The sequence below is a fragment of the Sodiomyces alkalinus genome (genome assembly GCF_003711515.1).
Source record: "Sodiomyces alkalinus F11 unplaced genomic scaffold SODALscaffold_1, whole genome shotgun sequence".
NCBI lineage: Eukaryota > Fungi > Ascomycota > Sordariomycetes > Glomerellales > Plectosphaerellaceae > Sodiomyces > Sodiomyces alkalinus.
In genome coordinates this window covers 4,431,782-4,447,359 of record NW_021167079.1, presented here as the reverse complement: position 1 = coordinate 4,447,359, position 15,578 = coordinate 4,431,782, and the positions used below count along the sequence as shown (strand labels likewise).

General features: G+C 53.8%; 6 protein-coding genes across 6 annotated transcripts; 2 read left to right on the top strand and 4 right to left on the bottom strand.

The window, feature by feature from the left end:
* Window positions 1-103: 103 nt before the first annotated feature.
* On the bottom strand, window positions 104-691 carry SODALDRAFT_355039 (hypothetical protein; the record flags this gene model as incomplete). The annotated part of the gene is made up of 5 exons (XM_028613778.1): window positions 104-142; window positions 207-295; window positions 451-468; window positions 528-555; window positions 611-691. The coding sequence occupies 5 exons, from the start codon at window positions 689-691 to the stop codon at window positions 104-106; spliced, it is 255 nt and encodes an 84-aa protein (XP_028470654.1).
* Window positions 692-1,468: 777 nt separating this feature from the next.
* Window positions 1,469-2,470, top strand: SODALDRAFT_355038 (hypothetical protein; the record flags this gene model as incomplete). The annotated part of the gene is made up of 6 exons (XM_028613777.1): window positions 1,469-1,552; window positions 1,630-1,718; window positions 1,797-1,827; window positions 1,912-1,951; window positions 2,138-2,156; window positions 2,275-2,470. The coding sequence occupies 6 exons, from the start codon at window positions 1,469-1,471 to the stop codon at window positions 2,468-2,470; spliced, it is 459 nt and encodes a 152-aa protein (XP_028470653.1).
* Window positions 2,471-4,734: 2,264 nt separating this feature from the next.
* SODALDRAFT_327000 (ornithine aminotransferase) lies at window positions 4,735-6,663 on the bottom strand. Its single transcript, XM_028610314.1, has 2 exons — window positions 5,825-6,663; window positions 4,735-5,714 (listed from the first exon to the last, which is right to left on the bottom strand). The coding sequence occupies exons 1-2, from the start codon at window positions 6,329-6,331 to the stop codon at window positions 4,833-4,835; spliced, it is 1,389 nt and encodes a 462-aa protein (XP_028470652.1). The 5' UTR covers window positions 6,332-6,663; the 3' UTR covers window positions 4,735-4,832.
* Window positions 6,664-7,586: 923 nt separating this feature from the next.
* SODALDRAFT_326999 (hypothetical protein) lies at window positions 7,587-10,047 on the top strand. The gene is made up of 4 exons (XM_028610313.1): window positions 7,587-7,998; window positions 8,094-8,330; window positions 8,420-8,637; window positions 8,732-10,047. The coding sequence occupies exons 1-4, from the start codon at window positions 7,741-7,743 to the stop codon at window positions 9,972-9,974; spliced, it is 1,956 nt and encodes a 651-aa protein (XP_028470651.1). The 5' UTR covers window positions 7,587-7,740; the 3' UTR covers window positions 9,975-10,047.
* Window positions 10,048-11,136: 1,089 nt separating this feature from the next.
* On the bottom strand, window positions 11,137-14,227 carry SODALDRAFT_24996 (RhoGAP-domain-containing protein). Its single transcript, XM_028607412.1, has 2 exons — window positions 13,492-14,227; window positions 11,137-13,423 (listed from the first exon to the last, which is right to left on the bottom strand). The coding sequence occupies exons 1-2, from the start codon at window positions 14,078-14,080 to the stop codon at window positions 11,286-11,288; spliced, it is 2,727 nt and encodes a 908-aa protein (XP_028470650.1). The 5' UTR covers window positions 14,081-14,227; the 3' UTR covers window positions 11,137-11,285.
* Window positions 14,105-15,188, bottom strand: SODALDRAFT_355032 (hypothetical protein; the record flags this gene model as incomplete). Its single annotated transcript, XM_028613776.1, has 6 exons — window positions 14,105-14,129; window positions 14,194-14,295; window positions 14,391-14,751; window positions 14,821-14,923; window positions 14,972-15,049; window positions 15,138-15,188. 6 exons carry the CDS (start codon window positions 15,186-15,188, stop codon window positions 14,105-14,107), a joined length of 720 nt encoding a protein of 239 aa, XP_028470649.1.
* Window positions 15,189-15,578: the final 390 nt, after the last annotated feature.

Here is a 15,578-nt window from a genome sequence, read left to right as displayed (position 1 = left end):
ATAGGGGGTTTAAAGAGACGACAGGGGATAGGGAGGCGATAAGGGATACGACAAGCCAGATAAGGTGGAGGCACAGTCGTGTCGATATAACAGGTTAAGGTAATCAGGCAGAGAGAGGGTGAAAGGAGGGGAAGAGGAGGATCTGAGTTTCGAAAACAATTAGGTCGAGAGGTTAAGGATAAGGTAGGAAGTGGAGAGATAAAGACGAAGGACATGGCATTCTCGAAGAAGTGGAAAAACCAAGGGTAGACGACCTTGAGAGTGAGGCCAAAGTTGTGGATGAAGTACGACGTGACTGGCGGTCACAGACCCACTATTTGCCTCCACCTCCACACATTGCCTGAAGTGACCCCTTTCCTGTCAGGTGGAGGGACGTGGCGTGGAAGCAGGTACTTTACTTTGTGCCTGGCACAGTGCACCATAACTCCTCATGATTAAGATAGTCCGCACCCAGTTTTGCCTGCTGACCTAATTTGGTGCAGAACCATGCAAATAAATCCCGAGTGACATTCAGCACAAAACCTCACGTGTTACTGAGACAACCTTGACGGGCAGCTACATGAACACACTCCACATCAAGAGCATCCGTACAACAGGGGTTCCGGGAAACTTCGGCATGGCATGTCGAGGGGGCCAAGAGGACAGAAGTATTGGAGCCCATAATTAGTGTGCTGCGTCCTTCATTTTGCATTGTTTCTTCATTACCATACAACAAGCTTCAAGGGTCTTTTATTGCAGAGCACCATGCTCCTGCGATTTACGGTTCCCCTAGCCAGGGCAGCCTTTAACAACATGCCAAAGACAACTCTCCAATATCTCGATCACTCAACAAACCCGTTTCCGTGCCTCATAACTAAAACAACAGCGTATCGTATTGGGTTTTATCCCGGGCCTCGATAAGCAAAGGGGTTAAACCAGATAGAAGATATCAAAGGAAAGAGACGGGCATTTCCTTGCTCGTTTCCTACCGCGACTGTTCTATTGTGTGGTCTCTAAGTTCTCATATATAATGCGTCTTGTCCAAACCTCCAAGTACATACGACCATACCTATTGGAAAACTCGGGATCCCGTCCGCTCTCCCCTAGATAAGCCAGTAAGGGCCGGATTAGTAGTTGGGTCGGTGACGACCAGCGAATACCCGGTGTTGTATGTTTTTTTTTTAGCTTTCCTTTACATAAGGTCCGACCATCACTCGCCCTTTTATAAGTCTTCAATGCAACGACAGACTATTAGTCAGTATAATAATAAGGAAGATAGTCCAAGAATCTGCTCGATCGAACCGAGCCTCTAAGATCCCGCACCACAAAAGTCCTATATAACTCCTAGGGCCTTGTTCACCGCGTACCAGTAGTTACGGAATTACGAAGGATTTATCCGCTTATGCTTCAAGCCTGAGTGTGAACAACTCGCTCAGACACTGTACGCCCCTATTTCCATGTACCGAATTACTCCAAAGTAAAGCAAGCCATGCCTGCTGGAAGCGGATTAGAACCCCTGGAAGGCGTGCTCGTGACGCGATCCGCAGGACAAGGGGCAGATCTGACGGAGACAGTGGGGCAGAGAGGGGTCAGGGGGTTCAAGAACAGTCATCCGCTCTCTTTATAGGGTGAATCACGGGGGTCTCCCAGGCATTCTCACCCATTACTGATAGCAGTGGCGTCCTGGAAATGAACACTGTCAAGGCACCAACATCCTACCACCGTGATGTACCCTTACAGTGTGCTGGTAGCATGGTAGATACCTCACGAAGTATTATGTTATGTCGTGTTTGTCCATCGTCCTCCAGGTGAATCAGAGTCCTCGCCTCCCATGTCGCTAATGACATGGTATTTACACGATAGGATGCAAAAGCTGGTCGGCTATGCACTTGTATCCGTACTTCGTGCTTGACTTTATGTAGGTGCATCTAGCCCGATCTCGGCACTTCTATGAAATATGATCAGTTACAGAGTGCGCGATAAGCTCTGGCACCACGTCCTTGATTCTCTTGTTTCTTGTGTACATAGTGTATGTACCTACGGTACCTAAGTTACCTCAGGTAAGGTAGATATCTTTGAGCTATACTTAGTACATGATACGGAATGTGTACTCCACACTTCCTTCGTACGCACGGAAATGAAGCATGTACCTCCACAGGTGAGAAGGCGCGACGACAGTAAGGTAGCCAAGGTCGTTGTAGTGAGGTAGCAAATCGTTTGCTACCAGGTAAGGTACCTTACACGTAGATAAGGGAACAACTATAATTCGGCTTAGTGTCAGTCCTCCTGAATCAGGATGCTCATCGGTCCAGTGTCGCCGATCATATGTTCGGGCAGCCACGATATTCCTTGGAAGTTTACTATCTCCCGTCGCCTTCGTCTCTCGCGACATGGTTACAGCTCCGTCAGTATGCCCTATCTCCGTGGTTATGCTGCCCTTATCGCCATCGCGTCGCCCAGAGTCATTTGGGCACTACTTCATACCTCGTAGGCGGTCAGCTTATCACTCTGAACCCCCAAAGCCGGGGGGGTTCCTCAGAGGAAACATCTGCAACTAAGGTAGGTACATAGACGGCAAGGTTTCCTATCCGCAAAGGCGATGCACCCGCATGACTCGACAAATACCGAATACGGATACTTATCCTGGACTTCTGAGGCCTCAAACGACTTCCCGACCTTAAAATCGGGAGTACTGGGTCGACACTAAGAATCAACCTTCATTGAAGCCTCCGGCTTGGTGGAAAACCTTGATCATTTCGTAGCACAACCGTCTCTCGCGGAAAAGAAGCCATGATTAACCACTGCGTTTCTCGTGCGGTGCGGATACTCTGTACTCTCGCCCAAGCTCGACTATTGTGGCTGTCTCAACCGTTGGACCGGATTCGAATCCGAACCGCTGTCAAGGCAGGCCGGCTTAACTGACGAATTAAACAAAACAGCGGGAAGAACTCACACGGTGGCTTGAGACACTCACTACCACCAGGCTCCATATTTCTTCACTGTTTATATAAAATTTGGTGAATGAAGCATTGTCATATTCCACCTAACGTCTTTTCACCATGGCTCGACCAAAAGGTTCCCTGCACAGGGCACCTGAAGCCTCGAGGTATCAACGATTGACCTCAAACCGGACTCGGTTGTCCAGACTTGCAAGACTCTCTGACAGCAACCTCGCCGATTGTTGGCTTAACGCCGTCCATCCCTCCCGCCTCCCTCCCGACATACAGAAGGCACGGACGGACGGCCAATGGAAGATGCGCTTCCCTGCAGTATCTCTTACCTTCAATCGGTTCTCCCAACAGGCATGCTGGCCCTGCCCGACCTGCAAGTAGTGTACAATACCTGCGCCCAGTCTGTCTCCACATGACAAATACTAGGCGAGGCCGGATCCTTCCCCGGACGAGCGAGGTTCATCAATGCATTGCCGACGTGTCAACATGTCAGACCATACCCTCCCTCCTTCGTCCGTCTCCCATACATAAAACCTAAGCAAGTTCCCATCTCGGGCCCGGCAGGCAGAAGAGGGGAATAAATAAAAGAGGGAGAGCCTTTAATTAAGCAAACGGGAGATCCTAAACAAATAACAAGAAGGAGACGCTCGACACGGTGACCGTGACCTTTTGCTTGTCGTTGCCCAGTAAAAGTCGCCCCAGTCCCCCCATCCACCCCAAGGGAAATCCACGAATCGACCACGACCCTGCATGCATGCATGCGATTGTCCGCCTTGTTGACCGCGGTTGCCTGCTTCCACCCCACTTCCCTTTCCTCCTACCTCTCCCCTATTTCTACGTATTTCGTAGGCCTCACTTCCTTGCTCCTCTAACATTGATTGGAAGGGCGGATAAGATACTGCCACCCATAGTCTCGGATCTCTATCGACCTTCCCTTCTCATGAGACCAGTATCCCGCTGGCTGCATACCTAGTCCAGGTTTTATATCGGTAGACCCCTCCACCTGCCCGACCGTCGAACCCCCTAACCGACGGGTGCATATCGTTAGATGGGAGTTTACCCTGCACCTCGGCATGTCTTGAGAATACATCGGACCATCTTTGGACTTCACCGGCGCCTTGGCAGAATTTTGAAACTTCTACAGGAAGAACAAGCATTGTTCTTTTTCGATCAAAGGCTCACGGCCTTCTTCATAGCAGTTTATGGGCGGATCTATCGAGTCCGTCTGTGACGTGGCGCCGGAATGGGAAGAAGGGGGACTCTCATCCCTCACTGATCAACCAGCTGCCGCGACCACCCTCCATCCTCCCCCCCCCCCATGGGAAAAAAGGGGGAAGTAAGGCACATCTCACCCAAAATCCCCAATCCCTAGCGACTTTCTTGGTCCTGGGGACAGACATCAAAGTGCCAGTCCTTCCTTCCTATTCTTCGCTCCCACGACAAGCCTCGAAGACCTGGCTAGATTTCCCCCCAGCACACATCTCCGGCTCCGATGCGATGATGCATCTATCCAGTCGTCTTCTTGGATCTGCCGAGAGAGGGGTTAACTGTAGATGGCCTCTGACGGCGGTCACCTTTTTCTTACACGCTCGACCTTCGCTCTTTCTTTCGGGCCACAGCTGTCCTTGGCTTATTTGACTCTCCTAATTATTGTTTTTGCCGTCAGCTGTTGGACAGCAGCTCCCGGACGCTTCCAGATATATCTCTCCCTTTCTGGAGGCCACTAGTGGCCCCCGGCCTTGGGCGCGTTGGGCAACTCTTTCAAGGCTTCGCCAATAATGCCAATCGCGTTTCGAATCTCCGCCTCGGTGATGACGAGCGGGGGAGCAAATCGGATAATGTTCCCATGTGTCGGTTTGGCCTGTGATTCACATACCAGTCAGCCTCTTGCTAGCCGCTGGCCTATCGCATCTCCTGTCGTCCCCCTCTTTTCGGTCGCGTGACCTCTTCTTCCCGCCCCAACTTTCCCGAGGGGAAAAAAAGAAAAAAAGAAAAAAAGAAAAAAAGAAAAAAAGAAAAAAAGAAAAAAAAAAGACCAGGAAATGCAGAAGACCAAGGGACAATCCGCTGGTTTTGACTCACCAATACTCCCTTTTCCTTCAACAAGACGCAAAAGTCCCAAGCCGTCCTTCCAGAGGTGGCAGATTCGTCAATAACAATAGCGTTGAGCAGGCCCTTGCCGCGGACGGTCTGGATGATGGGAGACTTGAATGCAATGATGGATTCTCTGAAGATCCAACCCAGCCGCTCCGCCTGGGCGGTGAGGTCCTCCTCTTCCATGATCTCGAGAGCGCGCATGGACACGGCGCATCCGAGAGGGTTACCACCGTAGGTGGACCCATGGGTCCCGGGCTCGACGACGAGCATGACGTCGCGGCGCGCCAGGACGGCCGACACGGGGTACATGCCGCCCGAGATGGCCTTGCCGAGGGTCACCATGTCGGGCTTGATGCCGGACCACTCGGAGCACAGCATGCGGCCCGTACGGCCGATCCCCGTCTGGATCTCGTCGCAGATGAGGAGCACGTTGTGTTTCTTGCACAGGGCGTGGGCTTTGCTCAGGTAGTCGTCGTCCGGGACAACCACGCCGGCTTCACCCTGGATGGGCTCGACGATGAAGGCGGCCGTCTCCTTGCCGTGGGCCTCGAGAACCTCCTCGAGATCGGCAATGTTGTTGTAGCGAATCGCTTTCCCTGTGGAGGGGGAGTAGGCGCCGATGTTCGGAACGTAAGGGCCATAGTTGTCACGGGATTCAGGGTCGGTGGAAAGGGAGATGGCAGTCATCTGGAGAGTAAAGGTATCTTTGCGTTAGCCCGAACATCCACTGCCTTCCGTCTTCTGGGGCATAGCTTGAGGAGAAAAAAAGAGAAGGGGGATGAGGGGAGTGTACGCACAGTACGGCCATGGAAGTTGTCCTGGACGGAAAAGACCAGGGCCTTCCCCTGCGGAACGCCTTTAACCTTGTAAGCCCACTTGCGAGCGATTTTAATGGCCGTCTCGACAGCCTCGGCACCGGTGTTCATGGGTAGGACCATGTCGAAGCCGAAGACGGCGCGGACTTTTTCGGCCCAGCGGGGAAAGACGTCATTGTAGAAAGCGCGGGAGGAGAGGGTCAGGCGGGCCGCCTGGTCGGCGAGGGCCTTGACGAGCTCCGGGTGGCAATGGCCCTGGTTCACGGCGCTATAGGCAGAAAGAAAATCCATGTACTGGCGGCCTTCCGGGTCCCAGACGTGGATGCCTTGGCCGCGGGCGAAGACAACAGGGAGGGGATGATAATTGTGCGCAGCGTACTCGTTCTCGGCAGCGATGGCGGAGTCGGTCGAGGAAGCGTGGAACCTGGCCGGTACGTCATTGTTCCCGCTGGTCGAGGATGTGGCGGCGCCGTCTGCGTGAGGTGCCATGGCTTAGGCTTAGGTGACGGACACTAGGAGGACGAGAAGACAATTGGTTTGTATCACTTGTGATCTTGGGTAAGGTAGGGTAGGTAAGTTGGTGATGGACAATGTAAGGTACAGTATAGTTGGTGAAGGGAGGTGAGGGGCAAACTTCGCGGGGTTCTTTGAGGGTAGATATACCCCCCCCGACCCATAGAAACTTTCATCATGGAAGGCGGGAGGCGGCACCCAGGACAGATCTGCTCACGTAAAAAGAAAGCTCTACTTGCAAGATACAAGTTAAGTACTCAATGGCACTTATCTCATTCTAAAGGGGTTCCCGGCTCCATGCAAGGGACGACGGCACCGGCGAAGAAACGTCCACTTGGGGAAGAGGATAGGGCGAAGAAACCGGAAGCTCTGTCCTCCGAGTCCCCACCGAGAGTACCCCTAAGCGCAGGTTTACGCGGCTCAAGGCGGGTTTGGTCATGACGGGGCCATGAGTCCATGACCCAAGAGCTTTTCCATCCCGACCCAGCCAGGTGGTCACATGGACCGCCGGCCTGCCCAAGGAAAGCGGTCACTACCTTAGTGACATTTGCCCCCGTTACACTACCTTACCAACATGTGGTCGAACCCGCGTGGGGGAGACGTTTCCAAGGCCCTTGCATTTTCCGGATGATGTATTCGTAGGTACAAGGGAAGAGATGTCGAAGAGGGAAACGTACATGCTCTGCAGTCGGCTATTTCAATTGAAACTCCCAGGTCTCCTTCTCAGCCGCCAACGCTTCACCATATAGTTGGCGGAACCCAGGTCTCCTGTACGTTAGCGTTGTTCTCGTTCTTTCAAGTCTAAGATGTTCATTCAGGTGAAGACTTCGAACCGAAATCGAAGCAGGTGGACAATCCGGTCGTAAGCCGATCGGCCAATCAACGGCGAAGGATTTATAAAACTGGCGTCCAATGAAACTTGACCGAGTGGTTCCCGTCTGGGACATCTCTCGGCTGCGAAGTGAGAAAGGAAAGTACTTGGTCCTTGGTACACTCCCCACCGTACTAATAAGGTACCATACGCCCCTGAGATTGGATACATGGTCATAGATACATACCTAAGGTACTGGACTTTCAACATAAGTAAGGTAGAGATAGAGTACCTAGTATTCACAAAAACATAGTCTGGTATGGGTGATTAAGTATACTCTACTTAGAAAGCTACGCATAATCTGTACCTACGCATTTAGTCGGTCTTTCTTCAACCACAGCAAAACGTCGAAACGTCGAAGGGAAGAACTTCCCCCCTCGGAGCGAGCCCTTTTTCATGATTTGCATCTCTCCTCAGCTCGTACGTTTCAATGTCTAATACGAGAACATGACAGTCAATAACTTCTCAGATTCGCCCTGAAGCCGACCATTTCAAATCGCCAACCCCATCCACTATGGCTTCCGTCGGCTCTCATGCCTCCAAACCCCTAAAGGCAGTTTCAGACGAGCGCGACCCCTTTGCCAGGATTTCCTCTTCCTCTTCCTCCTCCTCCCCTTCTTCTTCTTCTTCCGTTTTTTACAAGCTTCTGGTCATCCGCTCTGTCAATGCGTACTGGCTTCTCACCTTTTTCCAGCCCGATGAGTACTTCCAGGCCCTCGAGCCTGCCTGGCAGAGGGCCTTTGGTGATGCCAGCGCCGCCTGGTTGACCTGGGTGCGTGTCTCCATACGGGATGAGATGATCTGATATGAAGAAAAGGGAGAAAGGGAGAGAGTTAGGCCTGTCTAGCTGACCAACTCTCCTCCTAGGAATGGAGACTTCAACTGCGCTCATCCCTTCATCCAGCCCTCTTCGCCGCCGTCTACTGGATCGCCGACGCCTTCACTAGGTTAATCCCGTCTGCGCTGGCCGTGCAACTGAGACCATCTATTCTTATAGCCGCCCCGAAGGTGCTTCAAGTCGTATCTGCCGCTGCCAGCGATTGGTACGCTTGGCAGCTAGCTGCCAAGTTGTACGGCCTCAACTCTACAAGTTCCTGGTTTGCTGTAGAACACTCCCCTCCCCTCTTCTCTCCATACGCCTAGGCATATAGTTTCTTGATACTGATGCCCCATGTCTTTCGTGTGCCTTGTAGCTTTTCTTGAGCATATGTAGCCCCTTTCAGTGGTTCTGCTCCACCAGGACCTTCTCCAACTCCCTCGAGACTACACTCACCATCATGGCCCTCTACTACTGGCCCTGGGAGCTATTCGGTGAACGGGAAGCTGTTAAAGAGAATCCTAAGGCTTCCGTGTTGTCCAGGTTGTCTTCTCACCCGTCGTCTTCTTCAACGGGGTTGCGGCTTATAAACAGGTACTTTCTCGCCCTCGAGGACAAGATCAATCATGGCATATCTACAGAACAGGAGGCAGAAAAGGCTAATAATTCGTCTCTTGTCTCACCGCAGTCTGCGATTCTCTCTTATCCTAGCCGCGTTTGCTGTTGTCCTCCGTCCTACCAACCTTCTACTTTGGCTCACTATACTCATCACCACCCTCATTACCTCCAGCTCCAAGCCATCAGCCATCAACCGGACCGTCCTCCTTGAACTCACCCGCGAAGTCATTCTCTGCGGCTCTCTCGTTCTCACCGTCTCCCTCATATCTGATCGCCTCTGGTTTGGCGAGTGGACATTCCCCCCGTACACGTGGCTCTATTTCAACATCTCCCGCTCTCTCGCCGTCTTCTACGGCCGCAATGATTGGCACTACTACCTCTCCCAGGGCATCCCCCTCCTCAGCATCGCCGCCCTCCCTTTCGTCCTCGCTGCACTTTACAGAATCCCAAAGGCTGGCTCCCGAGCTCCGGACCTGGCCCTGCGCACCCTCGCCGCCGCCGTGTACGCCATGATCACCGCCCTCTCACTCATCTCCCACAAGGAAGTCCGCTTCATCTACCCGCTCCTTCCGATCCTCCACGTCCTCGCCGCCTCCTACGCCGCCGCCTTCTTCACCCGGCCAGCCCCGAACCGGGCGTCCGCCGCCTCTTCCGAACCTGCATCCCGTCCCCAATTCCGCCGCAAGGGCCTCCTCACAGCCGCTCTCGCTCTCAACATCTCTCTAGCCGCTTTCCTATCTCTGGGCCACCAGCCCGCACCTTTGAACGTCCTCACATTCCTCCGGCGCGAATTCGAGCGCCTCCATCCCGCCGAAGCTCAAGCCCTGCCGCCGTTTACCGCAGAAGATCAGGATCGCCGCGACGCAGAAGAAGTCGAGCTCTTCGCCCTCTTTCTCACCCCCTGCCACTCCACGCCCTGGCGCTCCCACCTCGTCCACCCGGCCCTCCACGCCCGCGCCCTGACTTGCGAACCCCCCCTGCACACGAGCCCCGACACGCCCGAGCGCGACTCGTACCGCGACGAAGCGGACCGCTTCTACGATGACCCCGTCGGCTTCCTGGGGCGGGAACTCTGGCCGTCGCAGAAGGAGTGGTCTGACGGCGAGGCAGTGCGCCCTGAACGGATCCCGCGCTTCATCGTCGGATTTGAGGGCATCGAGCCGTGGCTAGACGAGTTTTTCGCTCGCGGTCCAGGAGCCGGGTTTGGCGTGCATTTGAAGAGGGTGTGGGAGGGATGGAACGGCTTTTTTAACGAGGACTGGAGGAGGCGAGGCAAGTTGGTCGTCTGGGATACAGGCGTGTATGCCGATTGATTCTGCTCGAGTTAACCCTAACCTCATTGCGTATGGGAAACGGTGAAAAAGCTGTGAAATACGGACTATTGTACATTAATTATTGTAATAAAATCATTCATACCATATGGAAGAGAGTCCCACACAGATTTTCTTTGGAGACTTTACTCTGGGACCTTGGGTCAAGGGGCCTTGACCCTGGAGCAGGCTGGCTAGATCGCCAGAACCGTGCCTAACAGTTGGAGTAGAGGCACAGATTCCTCTTGCCAACAGCACCAATTTCTAATCTTCGGTAACGAGTCTCCAAATTTCGCATTTCTCAGCCCGTCCTGACAGACTAGGGTAGGGCCCCCCCGGGTGTAGCTTCAAACATGCCGTCGCGTGGGCTAAGGAAGAGTTCGACCCGCAACACCATGGGGATTCCTCTGGCCTCGATTCCTTTCCCTACCAAACCCGTTTCCATCGGCTAACTTGCTAATCCCTCAGCTGTCTCACCTGTACCGGCTCGTTGCAAGTGAAGTAAGGAGGAGGCAAGTTAGGTATTCAATCGAGACGCCCGTGCCGGTGTTCAACCAAACAATTTTACACACAACCACCCCCCCCCCATCATGGGTTAAACACTTGAGATTTCTGGGTATCGAAGAGAATGCGATTCCTAAGAGTATTCCACCTCGCTTTTCCTTTCCCTGCCTGGCATGCGTAGAATAGGTAGAATGAGACACTCTGCTGGAAACTTCATGTCCCAGACGTGGGATACAATGAGAAGACCAAGAAGACAACAGCAACGATCGATCATGCCGCCAATGCCGTCCAGCCCCGTGTATGTTCGATATGGCAAACCCTCGTTGTCGAACTTTCTCCTTGGCTGGGCTTAGAATTGTAATGGGAGCCCATCACAGAATGCCCTTCTGACGGACATCGGCCCGTACTAGTAGTAGTGCACTCCCATAGCTCCCCAACACCCGCTATCTCATCCCCCGAAGGAAAGGAAAAAGAATAAAAATTTGAGAAAAAGAATCGAAGAACCCCCAGCATTATGATTCCCACAGGCTAAGAAAAACAAATCGAGACATCTTTGTGCCTCTTGATATTCCCAGAAAGAACTTGGTGAAATTATATGACAGTAAAAAGGTAGAAGCAAAAGGGGGAGAGAAAGGAGGAAATGATCCTTTCATTCCAATCCCTAGCAAAACCCCTTCAGCTTCGCGCCAAAAAAAAAAAAAATTGCACATGAACATACGATAAGCGACCTGACCCCGTTTTTTGTTGCGCCCGGAGGCAGACTGGGGCCCTCGCTTATAAAACTCGCCGAGTCCGAACACACCCACCCCGTCATTGCTTGCTTTCGTGCTCTCTGTCGGGACCTGAGGCCTGCTCCGTCAACGGTGTCGCCATCGGCGCGGCTGTTTCAGGAGCTGCGGAAGCAGTCGTCGTCGGCTGTTGCTCCGGGTGAAGATTGGCCTCTTCCCGAGCAATGTCCATGCTCTTGCCCCTGGCTGGGAGAATCGCCGCTTCGAGTCCGGTAGATCGCTCACTGTCTGCCGGTGGCGACTTGTTCCGCCGTTGCTCGGCGCTTTCCTTCGCTTCTCTATACTTGTTGCGAATCCAGCCGATCGGGCCCTTGGACTCCTCTCTGCTCTCTCTATCCCGATTGCCGTCTTGGCCGTGCGAGACGTCGCTGCTGACTGGCGCGGCATCTGAGCTTTCGCCCGTGAAGCTCTTCCGCGGTTTGTTGATGGAGCTCCCTATGGATGTGACACTCATCTCAGCGTAATCGTTCGATCCAACGAGGCCCAGTGGTGCCGATGTCACGTCGGGGGTAGAGCTGCCAGCATCTTCTTTCTTATGACGAGATAGCCTCCACCGCATCTTCCTCTCCCTTTCCCTCTCCCTTTCCCTCTCCCTTTCCCTCTCCCTTTCCCTTTCCATTTCTCTTTCCTTCTCTGGTTCGGCTGTTGCCGTGGCTACTGGCTCCTCCACGACGTCCAGCTCTGAACCTTCATTGACGGAGGAATGGAGCGAAGTCGGGGGCGACTTCTTGGAGCGAAAATGGTTTTCGGGGGAGAGTGTGTTGGTGTCGTTCGTGGGGCCTTGGGACGCGCTTGGTGGATTCTCTCTTTGCGCATCCGTGGGCGACGCTACCGTCAAGTTCGGCCCGTGCTCGGGAACCAGCGGCATCGTATGTTCTAGCGGGTTGGGAGCTTCCACCGCGGGCGAAGCCGCCGCCGAGTGCGCCCCGTGCAGGGACGTGCTAGAGCTTTGCGCGCTAGGGTTCAAGCTCCCCGGTAGCCGCTTCTTCTTCAGTTTGTTGGGTTGCCGTTTTTCCGCATCACCACCTGACGGTGACCTCTGGAAAAAACTCTGTAAATTTCGTTCCCTTATGGGGGTCGATACATCCTGCGGGGGTTCCAGCAAGCGTTCCTGGCTCCTGCCTAGTCCGCCAACAGAGCCGGGCGCCAGGCTGGATGCAGTGGTAGATTCCGGGATGATGCTCGGCGCGCCGATTGACTTCTCGGACGGCTCAGGTTGGTCCCGTGTCGATACTGACGCAATCGCCTCGCGAATGACAGGGCCTTTGGCTGGAGACAAGGGAGATATGTTGGGGCTGCGGAACCTTCCAGCCTGAAGGTTGGGTGACTTCTTCGATGGTACGGTATTGCTCCTAGTCAACCCCCCAGTCGGCGTGACAGCCAAGCCGGGGCTGTTTGGAGTCGTGGCCCCGTCGTGGCGCGAATGTTTCGAGGACGTGGATCGGTTCCTTCGAAGCGTGCCATCCCGTCGAACGCTTTCCGCCCCTGCGCTAGCATTGGATGCAGACCGCCGCAGGTCCGACCGCCGGCTGGGACTTGGGGTCGCTGGTTCGGCAAGGGGCGGCGTTCCCATTTCGATTTCCTGCTTCGTCTTCTCGTCGGTGCCGGTACCTTGCATCCCTATTAAGAAATGGTCCTGGTTCTCGATGAGGAAGATGATGACGCATTGGTTCAGGCGATATTCTTCGGGTGCCATGGCATGGGCGGGATGGGAAAGCATGCCCGGCTGAAAGATAGCCGCCAGGTTCTGAGACGTCATCCTGTTCTCGTCGGACTTGGCCGCGAACACCGCAAGCAGATCGAGAATATAGAGCAGGAGCTGGCGGTTCAGGGGCGGCAGCTCGGTAATGAGCTGCTGGTATCTGGCGATGGCAGCATCCTCGTCGAAGTTGTCAACCAATTGCGGGCCCTCTGAATCGGGGAGGGTTGGCTTCGTGGCCCCCTTGAGAGGCTCTCGAAATTTCTCATAGAGGTCCAGCGGCACTACAGGCTCCGGCAAGTCATTCAGGTACCTTCGAAGAAGGTTAGAGGCGTCATGGACGGTGTAACCGTCCCACACCAGGCCTTTGCCGTAGCGGTCTGGAGAGTCAAAAACCTGCTTAAGTTCTTTGATGCGCTTCTCGGAACCGCTGAGACGAAATATGCCCTCGATACCGGTGGCTGGTAAACACGTGTCAGCCGCAAGACGGCATTCCGGCCAGCCCACACAGAAGCGAACCGCAACTCACCCTTCTCCTTCAGGAAGACGCCACATTTGGCGACGACAATAGGGACGTATCCGTATATGTAGCTCTGGCCGTTCTCGTCGACGAGGGAGATGGCGACGTTCGCGTAGGTAATGCTCTGTCGGAGCGGCACGCCGAAGATGCCCTGCGGACGGGACTCTGGAGTTCCTAAACCAAGCTTAGTCTTCATGAATTTTGCTGAGGTGAGAATACAAGATGATGCGATATGCGCACAGCACCTGGCGGACTCGGCAAGGAAACGGAGAAACTTTGGGGACGTGGACGTGGACGTGGTGGCATCGCCCGAGAAGGGAGACTCGGAAGCAATGACGTGCGCGTCATGTATCCGCAGAATCAGCTCCAGCGGGTGGAGTGTGGCGTCCAGCTGGAGGTCCTGGATGACTTGGCTGTAGGAAGGGTGGAGGGGATATCTGGGGGAAGATGACGCGAAAGTAGAAGGGGGTGTACCATGGGGTTCCTGCTGTTTGGATGGAAGTTTGAAGCCTTTCCACCACGACTTCAAATCCCGTTTGCTGGGGGGAGAAGCAGCATTGGATGGAGCCCCGTTCCTGGGGTCGAAGCCGGCGGTCATCGTGGCAACCGCTCAGCGGATGTGTCAACCGGACTTGCCCGGCGATGCTCTCAGAACCGAGTTGGGGTTCGGTCGAGTGGACAGAGGGTCAGGGTATAAAAATTCGAGCAAACAATGGAGTGAACCCGATGGACGGGCGGATTAAGCTATGATAGAAGTCGTGACGGGGAGATCGGTCGCATGCGTCGAAAAAGGGGAGGGTGGTGAGTTCGGGACTGAGTTAGTCAGGACGCGGGACGCGGGACTGGGACACCAAAGCGCGAAAGCGAGAAGTGGGTGCGATGAGCCGAGAGATTATGGACAGCGGCACAACTCGTCGTTCGTCGAATGGCTGGTTTTGACATGGGAAAGCTTCGTTGATGGGCGGGTCACGAAGACGTCGAGGTCGAGGTCGAGGTCGGGGTCGGGGGAAGAAGGAGGTTGAGTTTTGGGGTACCACGTAAGGTAGATTGGAAGCAACACAACGCACGCGGCGGAGGAGCCAGGCCTGGGGTTCGAACCACTGATGAGACTCGGCTGGGACGAGTGACTGACGGGGGCTAAAAGAGTACCTAGAAAGTGGAAACCTTGGAGGGAGTTGGCATTGGCCGACTGCGCTAGTCCTTCCAGGTAGAAGTGGATATGTGGATGTGAAATCTGGTGGACGTACGGTATGTGTAGGTACTCTATACCTGTACGGTGTATGTGGAGCGAGGCCCGGGCCCTGTTTGGACTCCCTGTTTGGGTGGGGGGCATTCAACCCAGAGGAAGGGAGCCGCGAATGGAGACAGGCCAGAGCCTTGGTAGACGTAAGAGGGGTAGGGAGATCAGCACCACCCAGCTACCGAAGTAATTGATAATTGGCTATGAAAAGAAGGAAAGAAATAAAAAAAAGATTGCTCCCTGGCCCACGATGCAGGGAGGGGAGCGATGCTGCCGCCCGTAACTATTGCCGATTTGTTGGAGGGACAGCTGAAGAAGAGAGGATCGCTGATGGAACCAGGAGAGAAAGCAATAACGGGAGAGGGATAAAGAAACCCACCCTAAAAGAAAGTGGTCATGCTTGGATGGCAGCGACAGCGAGAAGGGACAACACGGTGATGGCCGGCTGGGGCTGAGATGTGGACATTCGTACAAAGTAGTAGTGTCTACTGGCGGAAGCTTGAATTCTCCGTATTGATTATGCCACGTCTTGTTTATAAAATCCTCAATGTTTAGTGGGAAAATAGAATACCTCACAGAGTACGATAGCCTTAGAATATTATCAAATAAATTAAGAAGCGAATAGGAGAGGAACGAAAAGATAAAACAAGATATTAAAAGCGAAAATACTCTACTGAGCTTTCCCGGGTACAACTAACATGGATTAGAAGAGTTCGTGATGAGAGAACGAGGTGATACTACATGGATACCTACCTAGGCACTTACGGTGTAGAGATTTGGCGCTGTACGCTCTGTACCTTACGCTGTATACTAGTTATCTGGTAATATATTGTCCTGATTTCAGGGCTAGCCACGC